This window comes from Eleutherodactylus coqui, chromosome 1, assembly GCF_035609145.1.
Source record: "Eleutherodactylus coqui strain aEleCoq1 chromosome 1, aEleCoq1.hap1, whole genome shotgun sequence".
NCBI classification, from domain to species: Eukaryota; Metazoa; Chordata; class Amphibia; order Anura; family Eleutherodactylidae; genus Eleutherodactylus; species Eleutherodactylus coqui.
Genome location: NC_089837.1, coordinates 529,031,410 through 529,058,018, shown reverse-complemented (window position 1 = coordinate 529,058,018; position 26,609 = coordinate 529,031,410). Strand labels below are relative to the sequence as shown.

The 26,609-nt window shown below is 40.9% G+C and overlaps 1 protein-coding gene across 4 annotated transcripts in view; it reads left to right on the top strand.

Annotated features, from left to right (window-relative positions):
• PDE2A (phosphodiesterase 2A) overlaps positions 1 to 26,609 on the top strand; it is a 386,975-nt gene that overhangs the window by 242,281 nt on the left and 118,085 nt on the right. For all 4 annotated transcript variants that reach the window (XM_066588384.1, XM_066588383.1, XM_066588382.1 and 1 more), the window contains 2 exons: positions 18,133 to 18,242; positions 21,112 to 21,167. In XM_066588384.1, the coding sequence (XP_066444481.1) occupies positions 18,133 to 18,242; positions 21,112 to 21,167 (166 nt within the window). The remainder of the gene's footprint in view (positions 1 to 18,132; positions 18,243 to 21,111; positions 21,168 to 26,609) is intronic.

Below are 26,609 nucleotides of genomic sequence, written 5' to 3'. Positions count from 1 at the left end.
GCACCGGGGCTAACAACTGCGTGACTGAAAAGGCACCACCACCTTCTTCAAATGCTGAAAAACGGATGTGCGGCTAAGGCTTACCGATGCTTTCCATTTAACTTCCGTTTTCTGATTCCCGTTCTTTAGTAAAACTGGATCTGTCTAAAAAAAAGCTAGTGTGAATGAGCCCCAACTGTAATGTGTTCCTCTGCCGCCCCCGTGTGCGGTCAGCTGCTCGCGGATGAGATTTACGCCCATCTGAATAGCTCTAGGTGTCTCTGGATGAGGAAACAGGAAAATGAACTCATTTGCCCAAAGGAAGTTTGTCTAGATTTACTTCTTCCCAAAACAGCACCTCCCCTGTCCATGTCTGGTACTGCAGCCCATTCAGGTGACTGCAGCTAACTGCAATACCCTGCATAACCCGTGCATAGATGAGGCGCTGTTTCTAGATTAAAAGCGGACCTTCGCTGCTCTCCCTGGACGCCCCTTTAATTCATTCTCTGTAGCTAATCTGACTCTCCTGCCCGGTCGCCGCCGCGGGGCGATTTATTGTCTAATGAAATAAGTTTTGTTTTCCTGGTGGCATCAGGAAATAATGAGGAATCCTCGTGGCTAATCCCTTAATAAGCAGGAAATAAAAGGAGCAGCAAACAGGATAATCCTGCCATACACTTCTGTCTATTAGAGCGAGCAGTTATCAGACACAGCGCCGTAACCCCTTCAGTGCTGAGCCGAGGGGCTGCTGACTTATTTGACAACTAACTAAAGGGTTTGTTCAGGATTGCTGCTTTCTACCCAAAACAGTGCCACAGCTGTCCACAGGTTATGTGCGGTATTGCAACTCAGCCTAGTTCATTTCAATATAAGTGCAATACCAGACACAATCTGGTGGGGTGCTGTTTCCGGTGGAAATCAGCCATGTGAACAAGCTGCAGTACCACACAGTGACCAGAGGTGGCGATAAAGAATCAAACCATAGTTTGTACGCAAACTCCATAGACAGCAAATGCAGAATTCACACAGGGGAGTCAGGACCGCCATTCTAGAATTCAGTTGGGCCTGGTGGTCAAACATTGTTTATGGGCCAACCCCTTTAAGCAGTCTAAGATACATTACGGGGGGGGGGGGGGGTGTAATAGAGGTTTCATGTCAGTTTTCTGGCGTAGCAAAGTTGCACCCTTAGGGCTTCCTCCCACGGATGGATTTCCGCCGCTTTGCCCGCAGCTATTAGTGCGGAATTCCATCGTGGAATTCCACACCGTGAAATCACCCGTCCTCACCCGCCGCATGCTCTATTTGCCGCTGGTGTACGCGTGGACGGCTTCCATTGCAGTCAATGGAAGCCGTCCGTCACGCTTTCTTCCGCTGTAGCTTTTCTCCCGACTGATAACCCAGTGAAACATTGAAATCAGTAATTCTATTCATCCCGTATTCCGTGCGTAAAAAATACACGTGCGATATGGTGCATATCTGCGCCTGTGTGAATAAGCCCCAAAGTCAATGGGATCATGTAAATATGCAGTAAATACACGAGGCATTGCGTATTCAAGCATGAAGACAGGAAACATTAGTGGGACCTTTTTCCGTTTTTTTTGCATACGCGCGCAAAAATATGCAATTAGGTCCAAATAGGCAGTTTGGATTCATGAAAACGCTGCGTACTTCATGGGCCAAGGCGGTGCGCACCCGTGCGGATGAGCCCTGGATGCAAACAAGGATGTTCCCAGCAAGCAGAGATCTTGTAGAGGGTCTATTAGGAAGTCACAAAACGTATCTTGACACAATGGCCGCACATCATTTTTCACGCCTCTCCGCGAGCTTCATGTCTTGAATCCGTCGGCCGCGCTGCAATGAGGAAGGAGACATCTGTATTCTGCGCTCTCCTCGCTCTTGAAAAGGTTGACAATGTTTCTCCATCAGATAAACCGCGTTCGGCGATGTTCGCACAACTGCTTTGCGCTTTAATTGCTGTTTATTGTTGTAAAGGCCAGACGACCCGGCGCTTCTGAGACGTGCCAGGAGGGGGCGCCAAGCCTGCCAGTTTTATACACCTAAGTAGCATTTTCATGAGCGGAGATGGCCGTTGACCCAGCGTTCCATCAGAGATAAGTGTCTGCCACATATATGCCAGGGCGGACTTCACTGATATCAACGGGCATCGTGCGTGGCGGCAACCAATTAGCGTTTAGGCAATTTGTAGTGGAGATAAGTAGCTTCTGGTCTGCAGATAAGTGATAGTTAGGAGGGCGGCAGTAATGAGGAATTGGGACGACCCGATCCCGGGATCCAGTAAGGTCAATGGGAAAAAAAATCAGGTTTAATAATAATTTGGCCTCCAGAGGGTCCACGATGGCCAAGCAGTGCTGGGGTCCTGGGTCAAAACTCATCAAGGACCAGATCTGCATGGACTTTCAAAAGCTTCATACAGATGTTATGATTGGTCAGATGTGGACCTATAACTCCAGCACTGCAAGGCAACAGTGTTAACCACTGAGCCACATGCTTACTTCATTGCTTCATTCCTCCTCCAGAGGAAAGTAAGAAAGAGAAGGCAGGGGGATCTTCTCGTTCTCTTACTTCTTCTCCTTCCCTTTCCCCCTTCCCTTCTTCTTCCCCTTATTCTATTTTTCTTCTTCTCCTTCTGCTCCTCTTCCATTATCCCTCTTCTACTTCTCCTCCTCCTTCTCTTTCTCCACAACCATCTACTTTTTTTCTTCTTCTCCACCTTCTTCTACTTATTTGCATCATCTTATTCTTCTTCTCCACCTTCTTCTACTTATTTGCATCTTCTTATTCTTCTTCTCAACCTTCTTCTACTTATGGTCTTCTTCTCCCTCTTCTACTTCTCCTCCCTTCTCCCTCTCTTTCTCCACCACCTTCTTCAATCTTCTTCTTCTCCTTCTTTTTCTTCTTCTCCTCCTTTTCCTCCTCCTCCTCCTTCTTCTCCTTTTCCTCCTCCTTCTTCTTCCCCTTTTCCTCCTCCTTCTTCTTCTCCTTTTCCTCCTCCTTCTTCTTCTCCTTTTCCTCCTCCTCCTTCTCCTTCTCCTCCTCCTCCTCCTCCTCCTCCTTCTTCTTTTCCTTCTCCCGATTCTTCTTCTTCTCCTTTTCCTCCTCCTCCTCCTTCTTCTTCTCCTTTTTCTCGTCTTCCTTCTTTTTCTCCATTTCCTCCTCTGTCTTCTTCTTTTCCTTTTCCTCCTTCTTCTTCTCCTTCTTCTTTTTCTTCTTCTACTCCTTCTTCTCCTTCTCCTTCTCCTTCTTCTTCTACTCTTTCTTCTCTTTAGAAGTGGAAAACCAAAGGCAGAAGGAGGAGAGAAAGTAGAAATAATGACTATTGTTAGCATTGCTGGCTTGTAGTGCTGGAGTTCTAGGCTCATATCTGGTCAAGGACAACATCTGCATGGAGTTTTATGTTGTTTTTTTTGTGTTACTCTGTCTTCTCCTCCTCCAGAGAAGGAAACCAAGCATGGTGGTACAGTGGTTAGCACTGTTGCCTTATGGTGCTGGACATCTTCGTTCAAATGTGGTCAAGGACAACATGTGAGGAGTTTTTCAAATTCCATGCAGATGTTGCTCTTGAAGAGATTTGTACTTAGGACCACCGTACTGGAAGGCAACCGTGCTAACCACTGAGCCGCATTGACTGAAGAGGCAACGCTAACATTTTGGCAAAAAAAATCAAGGTATGCTCCCACAAGCCCAGCTGCCATCCAAGGAGTGAACTGCATATGCTCTTATTCTGAGGTCAATGTGTTTATGTGTATGTGGTGAGCGCCCCCTAGTGCTGGCTACAGGTAGCTAGAATTTCATTATTTAACTACACTTTATTAGAGGTCTTTGATGATTGGCGACCAATGTACCTGGTTTGTGTTGGGGCTCAGAGCTTCTCCTGCCCCCTGTGTGCATATATGTAGATGGGTATGACGGATACTACAGATGTGACCGTGATGTGTATATCATGGCGTCCCAGGTGCCATAATTTCCGGCACCAGTGTGCTGTCACTGAATGGAATTGATTCCTGGAAGAAAATAATGTGCAGTGAAGTGTCTCATTTGTGTGATGGATGAAGCGGGATGAGAGGAAGCAGACGCCGCTTCTCATCTGATACGCTCAGGAGAGAGAATCATCTGTTTCTTATATGATCAGTGTCCAAGCTGAGAAGCTCCCCTCCCCCGACTTGCGCCAGTCTGACCATATTACCGGAGAATGAGAGGCATATGTCATCATCCGAGCGGAGGGAATCAGAGAAACAAAGGAAAATCAAAACCAAAAACTGAGGACAAGTGGGGATCACCAAGGAGCTACTTACCCCCCAGATGTCACAGTGACGCACCGCCAATCTACGGTCACAACCGCTACACTATGTATGACACCCAGGAGCACCGCATATACACCCAGAATAAAGTGGTCTCCACAGATAGGGGGCAGTATTATAGTAGTTATATTCTTGTACATAGGGAGCAGTATTATAGTAGTTATATTCTTGCACATAGAGGGCAGTATTATAGTAGTTATATTCTTGTACATAGGAGCAGTATTATAGTAGTTATATTCTTGTACATAGGGGGCAGTATTATAGTAGTTATATTCTTGTACATAGGGGGCAGTATTATAGTAGTTATATTCTTGTACATGGGGAGCAGTATTATAGTAGTTATATTCTTGTACATAGGGGGCAGTATTATAGTAGTTATATTCTTGTACATAGGAGCAGTATTATAGTAGTTATATTCTTGTACATAGGAGCAGTATTATAGTAGTTATATTCTTGTACATAGGGGGCAGTATTATAGTAGTTATATTCTTGTACATGGGGAGCAGTATTATAGTAGTTATATTCTTGTACATAGGGGGCAGTATTATAGTAGTTATATTCTTGTACATATGGGGCAGTATTATAGTAGTTATATTCTTGTACATAGGGAGCAGTATTATAGTAGTTATATTCTTGTACATAGGGGGCAGTATTATAGTAGTTATATTCTTGTACATGGGGGGCAGTATTATAGTAGTTATATTCTTGTACATATGGGGCAGTATTATAGTAGTTATATTCTTGTACATAGGGGCAGTATTATAGTAGTTATATTCTTGTACATAGGGGGCAGTATTATAGTAGTTATATTCCTGTACATAGAGGGCAGTATTATAGTAGTTATATTCTTGTACATAGGTGGCAGTATTATAGTAGTTATATTCTTGTACATAGGGGGCAGTATTATAGTAGTTATATTCTTGTACATAGGGGACAGTATTATAGTAGTTATATTCTTCTACATAGGGGGCAGTATTATAGTAGTTATATTCTTGTACATAGGCGGCAGTATTATAGTAGTTATATTCTTGTACATAGGGGGCGGTATTATAGTAGTTATATTCTTGTACATAGGGAGCAGTATTAGAGTAGTTATATTCTTGTACATATGGGGCAGTATAATAGTAGTTATATTCTTGTATATAGGGGCAGTATTATAGTAGTTATATTCCTGTACATAGGGGGCAGTATTATAGTAGTTATATTCTTGTACATATGGGGCAGTATTATAGTAGTTATATTCTTGTACATAGGGGCAGTATTAGAGTAGTTATATTCTTGTACATAGGGAGCAGTATTATAGTAGTTATATTCTTGTACATAGGGAGCAGTATTATAGTAGTTGTATTCTTGTACATAGGACCAGTATTATAGTAGTTATATCCTTGTACATAGGGGCAGTATTATTGCATTTTTCTTCTTGTACATAGGAGGCAGTATTATAGTAGTTATATTCTTGTACATAGGGGGCAGTATTATAGTAGTTATATTCTTGTACATAGGGGGCAGCATTATAGTAGTTATATTCTTGTACATAGGGGGTAGTATTATAGTAGTTATATTCTTGTACATAGGCGGCAGTATTATAGTAGTTATATTCTTGTACATAGGGGGCAGTATTATAGTAGTTATATTCTTGTACATAGGGGGCAGCATTATAGTAGTTATATTCTTGTACATAGGGGGTAGTATTATAGTAGTTATATTCTTGTACATAGGCGGCAGTATTATAGTAGTTATATTCTTGTACATAGGGGGCAGTATTATAGTAGTTATATTCTTGTACATAGGAGGCAGTATTATAGTAGTTATATTCTTGTACATAGGCGGCAGTATTATAGTAGTTATATTCTTGTACATAGGGGGCGGTATTATAGTAGTTATATTCTTGTACATAGGGAGCAGTATTAGAGTAGTTATATTCTTGTACATATGGGGCAGTATAATAGTAGTTATATTCTTGTATAAAGGGGCAGTATTCTAGTAGTTATATTCTTGTACATAGGGGGCAGTATTATAGTAGTTATATTCTTGTACATATGGGGCAGTATTATAGTAGTTATATTCTTGTACATAGGGGCAGTATTAGAGTAGTTATATTCTTGTACATAGGGAGCAGTATTATAGTAGTTATATTCTTGTACATAGGGAGCAGTATTATAGTAGTTGTATTCTTGTACATAGGACCAGTATTATAGTAGTTATATCCTTGTACATAGGGGCAGTATTATAGCATTTTTCTTCTTGTACATAGGAGGCAGTATTATAGTAGTTATATTCTTGTACATAGGGGGCAGTATTATAGTAGTTATATTCTTGTACATAGGAGGCAGTATTATAGTAGTTATATTCTTGTACATAGGGGGCAGTATTATAGTAGTTATATACTTGTACATATGAGGCAGTATTATAGTAGTTATATTCTTGTACATAGGGGGCAGTATTATAATAGTTATATTCTTGTACATAGGAGGTAGTATTATAGTAATTATATTCTTGTACATTGGGAGCAGTATTATAGCAGTTATATTCTTGTACATAGGGGGCAGTATTATAGTAGTTATATTCTTGTACATAGGGGGCAGTTTTATAGTAGTTATATTATTGTACATAGGGGGCAGTATTATAGTAGTTATATTCTTGTACATAGGGAGCAGTATTATAGCAGTTATATTCTTGTACATAGGGGCCAGTATTATAGTAGTTATATTCTTGTACATAGGGGGCAGTATTATAGTAGTTATATTCTTGTACATAGGGGGCAGTATTATAGTAGTTATATTCTTGTACATAGGGAGCAGTATTATAGTAGTTATATTCTTGTACATAGGGGGCGGTATTATAGTAGTTATATTCTTGTACATAGGGAGCAGTATTAGAGTAGTTATATTCTTGTACATATGGGGCAGTATAATAGTAGTTATATTCTTGTATATAGGGGCAGTATTATAGTAGTTATATTCCTGTACATAGGGGGCAGTATTATAGTAGTTATATTCTTGTACATATGGGGCAGTATTCTAGTAGTTATATTCTTGTACATAGGGGGCAGTATTATAGTAGTTATATTCTTGTACATAGGGGCAGTATTAGAGTAGTTATATTCTTGTACATAGGGAGCAGTATTATAGTAGTTATATTCTTGTACATAGGGAGCAGTATTATAGTAGTTGTATTCTTGTACATAGGACCAGTATTATAGTAGTTATATCCTTGTACATAGGGGCAGTATTATAGCATTTTTCTTCTTGTACATAGGAGGCAGTATTATAGTAGTTATATTCTTGTACATAGGGGGCAGTATTATAGTAGTTATATTCTTGTACATAGGAGGCAGTATTATAGTAGTTATATTCTTGTACATAGGGGGCAGTATTATAGTAGTTATATACTTGTACATATGAGGCAGTATTATAGTAGTTATATTCTTGTACATAGGGGGCAGTATTATAATAGTTATATTCTTGTACATAGGAGGTAGTATTATAGTAATTATATTCTTGTACATTGGGAGCAGTATTATAGCAGTTATATTCTTGTACATAGGGGGCAGTATTATAGTAGTTATATTCTTGTACATAGGGGGCAGTTTTATAGTAGTTATATTATTGTACATAGGGGGCAGTATTATAGTAGTTATATTCTTGTACATAGGGAGCAGTATTATAGCAGTTATATTCTTGTACATAGGGGCCAGTATTATAGTAGTTATATTCTTGTACATAGGGGGCAGTATTATAGTAGTTATATTCTTGTACATAGGGGGCAGTATTATAGTAGTTATATTCTTGTACATAGGGAGCAGTATTATAGTAGTTATATTCTTGTACATATAGGGCAGTATTATAGTAGTTATTATCTTGTACATAGGGGACAGTATTATAGTGGTTATATTCTTGTACATAGGGGGCAGTATTATAGTAGTTATATTCTTGTACAGAGAAGCAGTATTATAGTAGTTATATTCTTGTACAAAGAGGGCAGTATTATAGTAGTTATATTCTTGTACATAGGGGGCAGTATTATACTAGTTATATTCTTGTACATAGAAGCAGTATTATAGTAGTTATATTCTTGTAGATAGGAACAGTATTCTAGTAGTTATATACTTGTACATAGGGGGCAGTATTATAGTAGTTATATTCATGTACATACAGGTGTTATTATAGTAGATATATTCTTGTACATAGCAGGCAGTATTATAGTAGTTATGTTCATGTACATACGGGTGGTATTATAGTATTTATATTCTTGTACATACAGGTGGTATTATAGTAGTTATATTCTTGTACATAGGGAGCAGTATTATAGTAGTTATATTCTTGTACATAGAGTGCAGTATTATAGTAGTTTTATTCTTGTACAAAGGGAGCAGTATTATAGTAGTTATATTCTTGTACATAGAGGGCAGTATTATAGTAGTTTTATTCTTGTACAAAGGGAGCAGTATTATAGTAGTTATATTCTTGTACATGGAGCAGTATAACACTAGTTATATTCTTGTACATGAAGCAGTATTATAGTAGTTATATTCTTGTACATAGGGGGCAGTATTATAGTAGTTATATTCTTGTACATAGAGGGCAGTATTTTAGTAGTTATATTCTTGTACATAGCAGCAGTATTCTAGTAGTTATATTCTTGTACATAGGGAGCAGTATTATAGTAGTTATATTCTTGCACATATGGACACTATTATAGTAGTTATATTCTTATACATAGGGGGCAGTATTATAGCAGGTATATTCTTGTACATAGGGGGCAGTATTATATTACTTATATTCTTGTACATAGGAAGCAGTATTATAGTAGTTATATTCTTGTACATAGGGGGCAGTATTATATTACTTATATTCTTGTACATAGGAAGCAGTATTATAGTAGTTATATTCTTGTACATAGGGGGCAGTATTATAGTAGTTATATTCTTGTACCTAGGAGCAGTATTATAGTAGTTATATTCTTGTACATAGGGGGCAGTATCATAACAGTTATAGTCTTGTACATAGGAGGCAGTATTATAGTAGTTATATTCTTGTACATGGGGAGCAGTATTACAGTAGTTATATTCTTGTACATAGGAGGCAGTATTATAGTAGTTATATTCTTGTACACAGGGGGCAGTATTATAGTAGGTATATTCTTGTACATAGGGGACAGTATTATAGCAGTTATATTCTTGCACATATGGACACTATTATAGTAGTTATATTCTTGTACACAGGGGGCAGTATTATAGTAATTATATTCTTGTACATAGGGAGCAGTATTATAGCAGTTATATTCTTGTACATAGGGGACAGTATTATAGTAGTTATATCCTTCTAAATAGGGGCAGTATTATAGAAGTTATATTCTTGTACATAGGGGCCAGTATTATAGTAGTTATATTCTTGTACATAGGGGGCAGTATTATAGTAGTTATATTCTTGTACATAGCGGGCAGTATTATAGTAGTTATATTCTTGTACATAGGGGGGCAGTATTATAGTAGTTATATTCTTGTACATAGGGGGGCAGTATTATAGTAGTTATATTCTTGTACATAGGAGGCAGTATTATAGTAGTTATATTCTTGTACATAGGAGGCAGTATTATAGTAGTTATATTCTTGTACATAGGGGGCAGTATTATAGTAGTTATATTCTTGTACATAGGGGGGCAGTATTATAGTAGTTATATTCTTGTACATAGGGGGGCAGTATTATAGTAGTTATATTCTTGTACATAGGGAGCAGTATTATAGTAGTTATATTCTTGTACATAGAGGGCAGTATTATAGTAGTTATTATCTTGTACATAGGGGACAGTATTATAGTGGTTATATTCTTGTACATAGGGGGCAGTATTATAGTAGGAATATTCTTGTACAGAGAAGCAGTATTATAGTAGTTATATTCTTGTACAAAGAGGGCAGTATTATAGTAGTTATATTCTTGTACATAGGGGGCAGTATTATAGTAGTTATATTCTTGTACAAAGAGGGCAGTATTATAGTAGTTATATTCTTGTACATAGGGGGCAGTATTATACTAGTTATATTCTTGTACATAGAAGCAGTATTATAGTAGTTATATTCTTGTAGATAGGAACAGTATTCTAGTAGTTAAATACTTGTACATAGGGGGCAGTATTATAGTAATTATATTCTTGTACATAGGGAGCAGTATTATAGCAGTTATATTCTTGTACATAGGGGACAGTATTATAGTAGTTATATCCTTCTAAATAGGGGCAGTATTATAGAAGTTATATTCTTGTACATAGGGGCCAGTATTATAGTAGTTATATTCTTGTACATAGGGGGCAGTATTATAGTAGTTATATTCTTGTACATAGCGGGCAGTATTATAGTAGTTATATTCTTGTACATAGGGGGGCAGTATTATAGTAGTTATATTCTTGTACATAGGGGGGCAGTATTATAGTAGTTATATTCTTGTACATAGGAGGCAGTATTATAGTAGTTATATTCTTGTACATAGGAGGCAGTATTATAGTAGTTATATTCTTGTACATAGGGGGCAGTATTATAGTAGTTATATTCTTGTACATAGGGGGGCAGTATTATAGTAGTTATATTCTTGTACATAGGGGGGCAGTATTATAGTAGTTATATTCTTGTACATAGGGAGCAGTATTATAGTAGTTATATTCTTGTACGTAGAGGGTAGTATTATAGTAGTTATTATCTTGTACATAGGGGACAGTATTATAGTGGTTATATTCTTGTACATAGGGGGCAGTATTATAGTAGTTATATTCTTGTACAGAGAAGCAGTATTATAGTAGTTATATTCTTGTACAAAGAGGGCAGTATTATAGTAGTTATATTCTTGTACATAGGGGGCAGTATTATACTAGTTATATTCTTGTACATAGAAGCAGTATTATAGTAGTTATATTCTTGTAGATAGGAACAGTATTCTAGTAGTTAAATACTTGTACATAGGGGGCAGTATTATAGTAGTTATATTCATGTACATACAGGTGTTATTATAGTAGATATATTCTTGTACATAGCAGGCAGTATTATAGTAGTTATATTCATGTACATACGGGTGGTATTATAGTATTTATATTCTTGTACATACAGGTGGTATTATAGTAGTTATATTCTTGTACATAGGGAGCAGTATTATAGTAGTTATATTCGTGTACATATGAGGCAGTATTGTAGTAGTTATATTCTTGTACATAGAGGGCAGTATTATAGTAGTTTTATTCTTGTACAAAGGGAGCAGTATTATAGTAGTTATATTCTTGTACATAGAGGGCAGTATTATAGTAGTTATATTCTTGTACAAAGGGAGCAGTATTATAGTAGTTATATTCTTGTACATAGAGGGCAGTATTATAGTAGTTATATTCTTGTACATAGGGAGCAGTATTATAGTAGTTATATTCTTGCACATATGGACACTATTATAGTAGTTATATTCTTATACATAGGGGGCAGTATTATAGCAGGTATATTCTTGTTCATAGGGGGCAGTATTATAGCAGTTATATTCTTGTACATAGGAAGCAGTATTATAGTAGTTATATTCTTGTACATAGGGGGCAGTATTATATTACTTATATTCTTGTACATAGGAAGCAGTATTATAGTAGTTATATTCTTGTACATAGGGGGCAGTATTATAGTAGTTATATTCTTGTACCTAGGAGCAGTATTATAGTAGTTATATTCTTGTACATAGGGGGCAGTATTATAACAGTTATAGTCTTGTACATAGGAGGCAGTATTATAGTAGTTATATTCTTGTACATGGGGAGCAGTATTACAGTAGTTATATTCTTGTACATAGGAGGCAGTATTATAGTAGTTATATTATTGTACACAGGGGGCAGTATTATAGTAGGTATATTCTTGTACATAGGGGGCAGTATTATAGTAATTATATTCTTGTACATAGGGAGCAGTATTATAGCAGTTATATTCTTGTACATAGGGGACAGTATTATAGTAGTTATATCCTTCTAAATAGGGGCAGTATTATAGAAGTTATATTCTTGTACATAGGGGCCAGTGTTATAGTAGTTATATTCTTGTACATAGGGGGCAGTATTATAGTAGTTATATTCTTGTACATAGGGGGCAGTATTATAGCAGTTATATTCTTGTACATAGGGAGCAGTATTATAGTTGTTATATTCTTGTACATAGAGGGCAGTATTATAGTAGTTATTATCTTGTACATAGGGGACAGTATTACAGTGGTTATATTCTTGTACATAGGGGGCAGTATTATAGTAGTTATATTCTTGTACAGAGAAGCAGTATTATAGTAGTTATATTCTTGTACATAGAGGGCAGTATTATAGTAGTTATATTCTTGTACATAGGGGGCAGTATTATACTAGTTATATTCTTGAACATAGAAGCAGTATTATAGCAGTTATATTCTTGTAGATAGGAACAGTATTCTAGTAGTTATATACTTGTACATAGGGGACAGTATTATATTAGTTATATTCTTGTACATAGAAGGCAGTATTACAGTAGTTATATTCTTGTACATAGAAGGCAGTATTATAGTAGTTATATTCTTGTACATAGAGGGCAGTATTATAGTAGTTATATTCTTGTACATGAAGCAGTATTATAGTAGTTATATTCTTGTGCATGGGGAGCAGTATTATAGTAGTTATATTCTTGTACATAGCAGCAGTATTATAGTAGTTATATTCTTGTACATGAAGCAGTATTATAGTAGTTATATTCTTGTACATGGGGAGCAGTATTATAATAGTTATATTCTTGTACATGAAGCAGTATTATAGTAGTTATATTCTTGTACATAGGGAGCAGTATTATAGTAGTTATATTCTTATACATAGGGGGCAGTATTATAGTAGTTATATTCTTGTACATAGGGGGCAGTATTATAGCAGGTATATACTTGTACATAGGGGGCAGTATTATAGCAGGTATATACTTGTACATAGGGGGCAGTATTATAGCAGTTGTATTCTTGTACATAGGGGCAGTATTATAGTAGTTATATTCTTGTACATAGGAGGCAGTATTATAGTAGTTATATTCTTGTACATAGGGGCAGTATTATAGTAGTTATATTCTTGTACATAGGGGGCAGTATTATAGTAGTTATATTCTTGTACATAGGGGCAGTATTATAGTAGTTATATTCTTGTACATAGGAGGCAGTATTATAGTAGTTATATTCTTATACATAGGGGGCAGTATTATAGCAGGTATATTCTTGTACATAGGGGGCAGTATTATAGCAGTTATATTCTTGTACATAGGAGGCAGTATTATAGTAGTTATATTCTTGTACATAGGAGGCAGTATTATAGTAGTTATATTCTTGTACATAGGAGGCAGTATTATAGTAGTTTTATTCTAGTACATAGTGAGCAGTATTATAGTAGTTATATTATTGTACATAGGGGCAGTATTATAGTAGTTATATTCTTGTACATAGGGGGCAGTATTGTAGTAGTTATATTCTTGTACATAGGAGGCAGTATTATAGTAGTTATATTCTTGTACATAGGGGGCAGTATTATAGTAGTTATATTCTTGTACATAGCGGGCAGTATTATAGTAGTTATATTCTTGTACATAGGGGGGCAGTATTATAGTAGTTATATTCTTGTACATAGGGGGGCAGTATTATAGTAGTTATATTCTTGTACATAGGAGGCAGTATTATAGTAGTTATATTCTTGTACATAGGAGGCAGTATTATAGTAGTTATATTCTTGTACATAGGGGGCAGTATTATAGTAGTTATATTCTTGTACATAGGGGGGCAGTATTATAGTAGTTATATTCTTGTACATAGGGGGGCAGTATTATGCTAGTTATATTCTTGTACATAGGTGGCAGTATTATAGTAGTTATATTCTTGTACATAGAGGGCAGTATTATAGTAGTTATATTCTTGTACATAGGGGGCAGTATTATAGTAGTTATATTCTTGTACATAGGGAGCAGTATTATAGTAGTTTTATTCTTGTACATAGGGAGCAGTATTATAGTAGTTATATCCTTGTACATAGGGGCAGTATTATAGGATTTTTCTTCTTGTACATAGGAGGCAGTATTATAGTAGTTATATTCTTGTACATAGGGGGCAGTATTATAGTAGTTATATTCTTGTACATAGGGGGCAGTATTATATTACTTATATTCTTGTACATAGGAAGCAGTATTATAGTAGTTATGTTCTTGTACATAGGGGGCAGTATTATAGTAGTTATATTCTTGTACCTAGGAGCAGTATTATAATAGTTATATTCTTGTACATAGGGGGCAGTATTATAACAGTTATAGAATTGTACATAGGAGGCAGTATTACAGTAGTTATATTCTTGTACATGGGGGGCAGTATTACAGTAGTTATATTCTTGTACATAGGAGGCAGTATTATAGTAGTTATATACTTGTACACAGGGGGCAGTATTATAGTAGGTATATTCTTGTACATAGGGGGCAGTATTATAGTAGTTATATTCTTGTACACAGGAGGCAATATTATAGTAGTTATATTCTTGTACACAGTGGGCAGTATTATAGTAGTTTTATTCTTGTACATAGGGGGCAGTATTATAGTAGTTATATTCTTGTACATAGGGAGCAGTATTATAGTAGTTTTATTCTTGTACATAGGACCAGTATTATACTAGTTATATCCTTGTACATAGGGGCAGTATTATAGGATTTTTCTTCTTGTACATAGGAGGCAGTATTATAGTAGTTATATTCTTGTACATAGGGGGCAGTATTATAGTAGTTATATTCTTCTACATAGAAGCAGTATTATAATAGTTATATTCTTGTACATAGGAGGTAGTATTATAGTAATTATATTCTTGTACATAGGGAGCAGTATTATAGTAATTATATTCTTGTACATAGGGGGCAGTATTATAGCATTTATATTCTTGTACAGAGGAGGCAGTATTATAATAGTTATATTCTTGTACATAGGGGGCAGTATTATAGTAGTTTTATCCTTGTACATATGGGGCAGTATTATAGTATTTATATTCTTTTGCATAGGGGGCAGTATTATAGTAGTTGTATTCTTGTACATAGGGGACAGTATTATAGTAATTATATTCTTGTACATAGGGGACAGTATTATAGTAGTTATATTCTTGTACATAGGGGGCAGTATTATAGTAATTATATTCTTGTACATAGGGGCAGTATTATAGTAGTTATATTCTTGTACATAGGGGGCAGTATTATAGTAATTATATTCTTGTACATAGGAGACAGTATTATAGTAGTTATATTCTTGTACATAGGGGGCAGTATTATACTAGTTATATTCTTGTACATAGGGGACAGTATTATAGTAGTTATATTCTTGTACATAGGGGCAGTATTATAGTAGTTATATTCTTGTACATAGGAGGCAGTATTATAGTAGCTATATTCTTGTACATAGGGGGCAGTATTATAGTAGTTATATTCTTGTACATAGGGGGCAGTATTATAGTAGTTATATTCCTGTACATAGGGGAGCAGTATTATAGTAGTTATATTCCTGTACATAGGGGGCAGTATTATAGTAGTTATATTCTTGTACATAGGGGGCAGTATTATAGTAGTTATATTCTTGTACATAGAGGGCAGTATTATAGTAGTTATATTCTTGTACATAGGAGGCAGTATTATAGTAGTTATATTCTTGTATATAGGGGGGCAGTATTATAGTAGTTATATTCTTGTACATAGGGGGCAGTATTATAGTAGTTATATTCTTGTACATAGGAGCAGTATTATAGTAGGTATATTCTTGTACGTAGGGGGCAGTATTATAGTAGTTATATTCTTGTACATAGGAGCAGTATTATAGTAGTTATATTCTTGTACATAGAGGGCAGTATTATAGTAGTTATATTCTTGTACATAGGAGCAGTATTATAGTAGTTATATTCTTGTACATAGTGGGCAGTATTATAGTAGTTATATTCTTGTACATAGGGGGGCAGTATTATAGTAGTTATATTCTTGTACATAGGGGGCAGTATTATAGTAGTTATATTCTTGTATATAGAGGGCAGTATTATAGTAGTTATATTCTTGTACATAGGAGCAGTATTATAGTAGTTATATTCCTGTACATAGGGAGCAGTATTATAGTAGTTATATTCTTGTACATAGGGGGCAGTATTATAGTAGTTATATTCATGTACATTTTTCTCCAGTATTATAGTAGTTATATTCTTGTACATAGGGGGCAGTATTATAGTAGTTATATTCTTGTACATAGGGGGCAGTATTATAGTAGTTATATTCTTATACATAGGGGGCAGTATTATAGTAGTTATATTCTTGTACATAGGGGGCAGTATTATAGTGGTTATATTCTTGTACACGGGGGGCAGTATTATGGTAGTTGTATTCTTGTAGACAGGGGGCAGTATTACAGCAGTTACTGTTTTGCAGTTCTTGCTCTCTCTCCCTCCCTCGTCTTTATCTTGTTTCTTGTGCTGTAAGTAATCCTCTCAGAAGTCTTGCTCTCAGATTGTACAGATGATTAAGCATCACTTTGTTTCCGCCATTCACACTATTAAACAGGGATCAGGGAAGCGACAAGCTGAGGTGCTAAACAGTTCTCACCTGGATCCTGTTCTTTAGCCCCCACACTTCATCATCAGCGGCGGCGGCAGACTCTATAATGTGTAATAAGCTGATGGCCGGTGTGACCGCCGCCGGCTCCACTCTTAGCTTTTAATGTCAGTGACAAATTATATAAACTCGGGCCGTTAAATATATAAAATCACAAGCTGGTTACGTAACATGGAGTGCGGACCGGAGCGCTGACACCGCCTGTAATATTAATCGGCTCCCTCATGGCGGCCATGTCCGTGATTTACCGCTCATAAAAGCGTCATATATCATTGACTTTAGTACCAGAATTGCGCTGATTCATGATTTTGTTTGCGCTCTTGTCTATTGTTTGGCCGATCCGCACCTCCAATGCGGTTTGTTGTTTAGGACATTTTGCAAATGTGTTTTTTTTTAGCTTTGGGTGTGACTGGAGTAAAAGGTGCCTACAGACAACTCTTCCTCTTTCTCAATGCCTTTAAGTTTCCTTATTGCACTGATGTCTGGTACCGTTACAGTTAACGAGAATTGTGAATGCAGCTCTTGATGAAACTGGAGAATAAAACTTGATGACACAGTTGTGGATACAGCAGTGGAAGTAACTGGAGTATAAGATGTATAATAGCAAAAGTGTGTATACAGCTCTTGATGTGACCAGAGTATATCCATGACGTTACTGTAAGAGTCTGAATTCAGCTCTGTATAAATCATCAAGTGTAGCAGCAGAATTGTGATTGTAGGTGTGGAACTCCTAATATCACAACAGTTTTTGAATGCAGCTCTGCATGTGACTGGAGTATGCAGCATAATATAACTGTTGAATTTTACATACAGCTCTAGATGGGACAGGTGTATAAGACCTGAGGTGATAGTAAAATTGTGAATACAGCTGTGGGTGCAATTGTAGCATAAGACATGATGCAAGAGCAGAATAGTGACTGCAGCTCTGGATGTGACTGGAGTATAAGACATGATGTAAGAGCAGAATAGTGACTGCAGCTCTGGATGTGACTGGAGTATAAAACATGATGTAAGAGCGGAATAGTGACTGCAGCTTTGGATGTGACTGGGGTATAATAACAGACATAGCTCCAGGCCAGCACTTAACAAAGTCTATGGATGGCGGCCACATTGGTTTTCCCCCCAGACCTCCCAGAAACTGATATAACGACTCAGTAGAAGATGTAACAGCCTTGTATTCCTTTGACTCTTCTGGACTGACCGCTGTCTTTATCTTAGGGATTCTGTTTTGCTCCGGAAGAGGATTGAATGCAGTGGACTGACCCCCTCCGAGCTCTTGGGGCAGCGGATGAGCAGTTTGGCAGCGCCGCTTCCCCCGGATAAGCAAGGTGGGTTCATGGCTGACAGACCCGCGGCTGCCTGGTGCGGCAGATAAGGGCGAGGCGACGATTCCCCTGACTGCAGATGGCGAGGAGTCACTCACCCCATAATCACTGTGTGGGTCCTCGCTCCGCAGAGCCCTCCATGATAGTGAGACACGAGGAGATCACCGGCTGCTGCTTCATGGTTCTCAAAACCCATTCTTCAGTTTTCCGTAGACGTAACGCATTTTTCTCGCAAGGGACTGAGAGCGGATTCACCTGTGGGAACGATGAGTCTGCATTGCTCTATGATCATCAGATATCCTGCTGCTGCCCTGATGTCCGGGATGCGACCATTGAAACCCAAGCCAGAATCCATACACAGACAGCCGTTTCGGGTCCCTGCCCCATTAGTGTGCAGTAGGTTTCTGGCTTGGCTAGTGAGAGGCCTATGGAAGTGATACCCTGCAGACGTATCATTCAGCTTCCTTACTTGCATTTCCCAGAGGAGCATGGAAGTCTCTTCATACACCTTCTAGGCGCTCTCCTTAAGGAGAAATCATACCCTTCCCGATCAATAGTTTAGGATAGGGGTCAGAAACGCTATCTTTTATTCTTAGGGAGAGCACCTAGATGGTCATGCATGCTCCTCTGGGTAATATGCAAATAAGGGAGATGGAATAAAACCTCCACAGTGCCACCTATTGGAGGCATTTCCAATAGGTAGCACTGTAGAGGTTTTATTCCATCTCCCTTATTAGTTTAGGATATGTAACAGCACACCATGTGGTCAGATATGGTATAACAAGCAAAACATATGTATCAGTACACCATGTGGGTAAACATGGTATTACAAGCAAAATATTAATAGTTTAACCTATGTAATAGTGCACCATGTGGCCAGACACGGTATTACAAGCCAAAAATTAAAGGTCCATTTACATGGGGCGACTGTTGGGCAAGTGATGCCCAACACTCGTCCCTGTGTCTCTGCGCTCCCTTGCTGTCACACAGGAGCTATTGGTGCGGTCTCGCTCACGGAGCGGGCAGCAGGGGGGCGGGGCAGAGCAGGAGATTTCTCTCCTCTCGCTCCCCCGCCCCTCTCCATTGAAATAACACAGTGGCCGTTCACTACTGAACAGCAGCTATTTTCGCTGAACGATCAGCTCATCGTCCATTTAAGCTGTATAAACGATCAGCGATGAGCTCATCATTCTGCTTAAACAGCGGCTGTTCAGTAGTGAACGGCTGCTGTGTTATGTCAAAAAAGAGGGGGGGAACGAGAGGGAAGAAATCTGAACCGCCCCACCCCCCATGAGCGAGCCAATACTGCTAGCTCCCCTGTGACAGCACAGGAGCGCGGACACAGAGGGACGAGTGTCGGGCATCGTTTGTCCAACAGTCGTCCCGTGTAAATGGACGCTAGGGTTAGGTTCACAGACTCCAAACCAAAATCTGTGCCACACAAACGCCCAATTCATGTGAAGGGGATCCATGTTAGGGCTCATTCACACGGGCGTAGCGTATACAGCGTTTTCCCTGCATTCTTGGTGCGTATTTGACATAATGCATTTCTTCTTGTCTCGCATCCGTATTCACTGCGGTTTTTGCACATGGAATTCTCCTTTTGTCACGCTGTGAAACATGCAGCATGCGTAACATCCGCAGCGCATTTACCTGCATTTCGCACTCCCATAGACTTCTATGGGCATTTTATCTGCGTTAAACTTCCGACATTCGAACAAGCTGCTATTTTTCTAACGTGTGTGTAATGCGCACGTAAAATACACGCTGGACTCCGGTGCGGGTCAGCGGACTAAACATGAGCCCAAGTGAATGAGCCTGCAATGTCACCAGGCAGATTGCTTCCCCCATGGACTTCAAATCCGAGTTGCCATGAAAATAGGATGTGGCCTGCCCCTTCTTGATGTGGATCCACGCAGAATCCACCGATCTCTGCCGGGATTTTAAAGGCTGAATCTGCACCAACAAATCCAAGGCTGATTCCGCTGTGTGAACGGATCCTAATAGATGTGTAATAGCACACCATGTGGTCAGATGTGGTATTACAAGCAAAACTTTGAAGGGGCTTTCCAGGACCAAGGTCAGTGGCTCAGAAAGGCATAAAATAAAGCAAGGACATGTGGTATATGCGACAAATGATTAGCTTCGCAGTTCTGGATTCTGTAGGTTCCCGGGGTCAAACAGCGACAGCACTGCATCCGTGGAGAATATAATTGCTGTTGACCCATAAACTCTGTTATTAATTGTTTCTTTGTCCCATCTGAGTGGATGGAAATCGCAGTCAGCAGGTCTGAAGGATGCGTATTGGAGGGGCAGGGAGACTATGGGATCTCCTGTAAAGGGCTTCCAAATTGCATCAGAGGCCCTTCTGGTCCAGGTGTGACTGGCAGTGGAATGAATATTGATAAGCTCTGCTTGGCAGAAGATACACTTAACCATCTGCCTAAATCCACCCAACTTTTCACAGACCAGAAAGGTGTCAGATTGACACATAAAGATGGGTGACGATCTACCAGTATCCTCACATCACACAGCTCATCTGCCTCCACACAACCCCCCATGGTCCACAGTCCTCTGAACAACCCTGCAGACTATAGGCTGGATACCCCTGGTTTACAGCACTCCGTGTGGTCAGACGTGGCATTGCAAATCACCCATTAATAGCTCACAACATGAAATAGCACACCATGTGATCAGACTTGGTATTACAAGCAAAAGATGAAGGTCATGTTCATATAGCCAGACAGTGATAGCATCTGGGCGCAGATCCCCGGCAGCCGACCCCCGCCGATTCATTATTGACGACCGAGGAAGGGTCAGCACTTACAGCTAGCAAACCCCTTTAACAACTGTCTTTTGTCTTTCCTCCCAGTGCTGATTGTCCCCCTGCTGGAACAGGACAGTGGGCGGGTGGTCTGCGTCATACTGGTAAGTACTACAATACACGTCACACTCCCTGGTGATGAGTTCTCAGTAGCAGTAAGCTGAATATTTAATGCAGCTCTGGATGTGGCTAGAGTATAAGCTGTGAAGCAACTCAAGCGCTAAGTTTGGAGCCAGGCGAATTGTGAATGCAGCTCATTATGTGATTGGAGTATAAAATAAAATGTTGCAGAAAAATTGTTTATGCAGCTCTGGGTGTGACTGGAGGACATGACGTAACGCATGTCATGGCAGAAGATTTCAGAACGCGGCTCTGTAAGGGCCAGATATGGTGTAACAGGTCCGGATGTGACTGGAGTATAAGACATGAGGCGCTGATGCATCCTTGTAGTACTTTGTAAATATGTGATCGCAGCTCTGAATGTGATGTCAGCAGGACAGAACTGAGCCCAAGTACAGATGAGCGGAGTCACCCGGCACGCAGCTCTGCGTCGGACTGCAGATAAGACATTAACACCTTCGGGACCAGAGATTTTTTATTATATTTATTTTTGTTTTTTCATCCCCTCCCCCCAAAGACCAGTTAATTTAAAATGTTCCCATTGACATAGCAGTATGGGGGTCGCTGTTTTTTGTGTGGGGGGGAGGGGAGGGGGTTGCATTTTTTGTGGTACTATTTAATGCACCATATAATGCATGGGGGGGGTAGTTTTTACCACGTTCACAGTGCAGTGAAATGACATATGCACTTTGTTCTGTGGTCAGTGGCATTAGGGCTCATTCACACGAGCGCTGTATAGGCGTGCAAAGGAAGCGTGCCTACACTACACTAAAACTGCGTGAACAGGCAATGCTTCATGCGCATGAAAGTCGTCCACTCACTGGATCAGCTGCTCTTAACAAAACACAGCTGCTCTATGAGAAGAGAGAAGAAGAGGCCCCGCAGGGCTTTGGGATTTCCCCATAGCAGGGAGGGAGAGAGCGGGGCTATGGGGGATTAACCCATAGCAGGGAGAGAGAGAGTGGGGCTATGGGGGATTACCCCATAGCCTGCTTTGTCTCTCTGCTATGGGGGATTAACCCATAGCCCTCCTCTGTCTCTTCCTGCTATGGGGATCCCCAAGGGATATTCCCATAGTGCAGAGGGACAGAGGGGCGTGGCTACAGGGGATCCCCGAGAGATATCCCCATTGCAGAGAGGGAGGGGGAGGGGCTAGATGGAGGAGGTGGGGCTAGATATCTCTCCCCTGAAATTTTTCCCATTGTAACTTGACAGGGGCAGGGCTAGAGGGCAGATCCCTCCAGCTCCGCCCCGCTCTCTGGGAAACCCTCAGGGGAGCCCTGTAACTCCACCCCCCTCTCTCTCCCCGCTATAGGGAAATCTCTTGGGATTCCCTTGCTGGGGGGGAGGTGAAGGGAGTCCCCTACTGCCCCCTACTGCTGGGAAAATGCCCAGCAGCGGGGTCGGAGGAAGTCGCCGCTGTAGCCCAGAAGCACATTTTAAATGTCCTGCTGCAAACTCCTCTTAGCCCTTGCGGGGATGAGGGGACGCCCTGAGGGTTCAGTTCCACTCCCAGGGGGTTCCCCAAGTTTAAAATGTCCCACTGTAATCCTCGTAGTGACTTCTAATCTTCTTTTCCTGCACTGGAGTTTCCATAGACTTCTGCTCCCATAGGAGTCAATGGACACTCCTGCACATCGCGCACCACAGATGGGTCGGGGCGTATCTGTTCTCGCAGCATGGACCTTAGATGTGAGCTTTGTAGCCACGCAGTCTTATCATTGGAAGGTGCAAGTTTTTTGCGCCTCCTAAAATTCCTTTGTGGGAACATTTCTATAGGAAAGCATTGGTTCTCTAATGCGCACCGACAGCGTCGTGTGAACGAGCCCCGACACCGATCCTCGACACCGAGCCCCGACACCGAGCCCCGACACCGAGCCCCGACACCGATCCCCGACACCGAGCCCCGACACCGAGCCCCGACACCGATCCCCGACACCGATCCCCGACACCGATCCCCGACACCGATCCCCGACACCGATCCCCGACACCGATCCCCGACACCGAGCCCCGACACCGATCCCCGACACCGATCCCCGACACCGATCCCCGACACCGAGCCCCGACACCGATCCCCGACACCGAGCCCCGACACCGAGCCCCGACACCGATCCCCGACACCGATCCCCGACACCGATCCCCGACACCGATCCCCGACACCGAGCCCCGACACCTATCCCTGACACCGATCCCCGACACCGATCCCTGACACCGAGCCCCGACACCGAGCCCCGACACCTATCCCAACGTTCTATAGTTTTTTTTATCATATTTCGAGTCGTCATATTTTGAGACATAACTTTTTCTAACATTTTGGTTAATTGGGCTCGGCAGGAGGATGCTTTTGTTGCAGTCGTTTTTATTTTGGGGAGCGTACATTGTTTAGATCACTTTTTATTCAAGAGCCATGATAGCAAAAAAAAACCTGTCCTTTTTTTCACAGCCTTCATTGTGCCGGCTAAATATTGGGATAGTTTAATAGTACAGACTTTTACGTACTGTAGAGGTGAACTACAGAGAATGGGCTGTAGGGGGCAACAGACTGGCATTCTGGAGCCCGAGAAAAGGGAAAACGGCCACAGGTGTGGTCAGGAAGTTGTATATAATGGTACATTCCTGCTACACCCAGGGAGATGTTGGCTGAGAGAGCCAGAGCAGACCTGTGCAGCAGAGCTGAGGTGCTACAGGCTGGTGGCTTAGGAAAGGCCAGAGCCCAACAGGGGTGACCACCCTAACCTTGACACCCAGGTGGGGTGCGCATGCGGACTCTTATGCTTTGTTGAAGAAACGTTATATGGACTCTGTTTACGTTGGTTATACTGTGAATAAAGACAGGCAGGAGCCAGGTTTAAAGGAAATCCGCATCTCCAGAGGGTCCTTCTACGTGGTCGGTGCCCATTCCAGTCTGAGAGTTGGCGATCTGCAGGCAAATGCAACCCGCTTGCTACATATGGTGGAGGATGCGCTGGCACAAGTGGAGTGGCGCACAAAGCAGCATTTAAAGAGCCAGGAGGCTGAATTTGCGGTTGCCTTAGGGGTGACAAACGTCTGCTGGAGGCAATTTAGAGGGCCAGGAGGCTGAAAAATTGTGGTTGCTGTGGGAGCAACAACGGACCAGACTGAGGACGTCTACGGGGCAAGTTGGTGAACGTGTTGCTTTATTTATTCATTGTGGACTGTGCAGTCAAGATGGTGGCCGTTGCAGGAGGCAACCAAAAAGAGCCGTGCTGGGGGTGTCTACAAATGGACTTGTGTATGTACGGGTGTCCAGTGGCAAAGGGGCCAGTAAAACCCCACTGGCCTGTGTTGGAGGCTGACTACAGAGCTTTGAGGGCACAACAGGAGGTGATAACAATCCATGGAGTGGTGAGACCACTAAAAAGACTGCGATATGGACTTGACTGTGAACACATTGATGACAATGTGGTTAAAATGCTGCATAACAGAATGTTTTCCTTGCAGGAGGGTGCTGGGAAAGCGGCAGTATGTGCATTGGGTGAAAAGAAGTCCCAAAACTGTATTGGGGATAATGTGTTGCAGAAAAAATCCACTAACCTTGAAATGGGTGTGAGGGATTGTGGGATGTTTTCTGTATATGATATGTGTAGTAATGTTCTGCAAATGAAGTCAGGATGTGAACAGGGTGCAATGAGGAGTGCAGCCAACGCCCATGGGGGAGTCAGGGCAAGTATACCTCTAGTGAGAGGGAAGTAATAATGAGGATAGTGTGTGTAAGACTAGAAATGCTGGAGTGAGTAGTACTAGGCCTTTAGAGAGAGAAAGGATAGATCGTACTAAATGTGCAAAGAAGAGAAAAAAGAAGAAAAAGGCTGCTGCTAGTGAGACAAGTGAGGTTGTCAGAGCAGATCCTGAGGTCCAGGGGAAGACAGCAACAGAATGCTTGTTTAAAATTCAGGAGAGATGTGCACCAATGCAAGCCCATGAAGAGATACAAGACCTCAGAGAGGAGGGTGATCGCAGAGTATGTCTGGAGGCACAATCTGTGCAGTATAAACAGGACTGTAAGAAACTGTAAATAAAAACCCAAGAGTTGGAGATAACGTGTTGCGAGTTAGAAAGAGCTTCTACAGATGCACAGAATCAAACTACAGGTTTGCAGAATCAGGTTGCAGAGTTGAAAATGCAGTAAGCAAAGAAAAATGGTGCCAAATAAGTCAGCTCAAGGAAGAGCTGGAACTAGAGAAAGCTGCTTGCAGTCAGGCAGAGAAGCAAGCAGAGATCTTGAAAGACTTACTGGTTTACAAGGAAAATTAGGAAACACTGCATGAGAGACTGGTATCCCAGCTACAGATGAGCATGGATGAGGAAGCTGAAGAATATGAAGCTCAGATCCAGGAACTCAATCAGACCCATGCGCTAGCTATGATGGAACTGTCCCAACAGTGAGAGCAAGCTTAAAAGATGAATGAAACCTTGGAAGGGGTCAAACAGGCTGTGGAAAGCAAGTGTACTGAGCTTACCCATAAGCTGACGGTCCTTTTGCAGGCTAAACAGGAGTCTGAAGGCAAGAGAAATACAGTAGAGATGCAGCTTTAAGAGCTGCAAATAAAAATAACTGAAGGTGACGGTGTGCAGACAGCATTGTCTGAGCAGGTGAGCAGGCTGCTGGTGGAGCTGGAAGATCAGAGTGAAGAGTCCCAGAAGTTACTGCAAGAAGAGACACAGCAGAGGCTTGAAGACTGAAGACTATGCAAGATTAAAAAAATGTGTTCCTCAAGCAGGTAGAGGAAGATGAAGAAGCTAAGAGAAACCTGTCAGAGCAGATTGCAACACTTCCGACTGAGGTGTCTGACCGAGAATATAGACTGGAGAAGAGTGCTGTGTGCTTGGATTCTGTGGAAGAGCAGAAAAGAGAAATACAAGAGGAGTTAGAAGCTACAAGGCAGCAGTGTGAAGAGAAAACAGACGCTTATGATAAACTTTAGAGATGAGCGAGCACCAAAATGCTCGGGTGCTCGTTACTCGGGACGAACTTTTCGCGATGCTCGAGGGTTCGTTTCGAGTAACGAACCCCATTGAAGTCAATGGGCGACCCGAGCATTTTTGTATTTCGCCGATGCTCGCTAAGGTTTTCATGTGTGAAAATCTGGGCAATTCAAGAAAGTGATGGGAACGACACAGCAACAGATAGGGCAGGCGAGGGGCTACATGTTGGGCTGCATCTCAAGTTCACAGGTCCCACTATTAAAGGGGTTGTCCCGCGCCGAAACGGGTTTTTTTTTTTTTCAACCCCCCCCCCGTTCGGCGCGAGACAACCCCGATGCAGGGAGGTAAAGAAAGCTCACCGGAGCGCTTACCTGAATCCCCGCGCTCCGGTGACTTCTCTACTCACCGCTGAAGATGGCCTCTTCCTCCGTGGACCGCAGCTCTTCTGTGCGGTCCACTGCCGATTCCAGCCTCCTGAT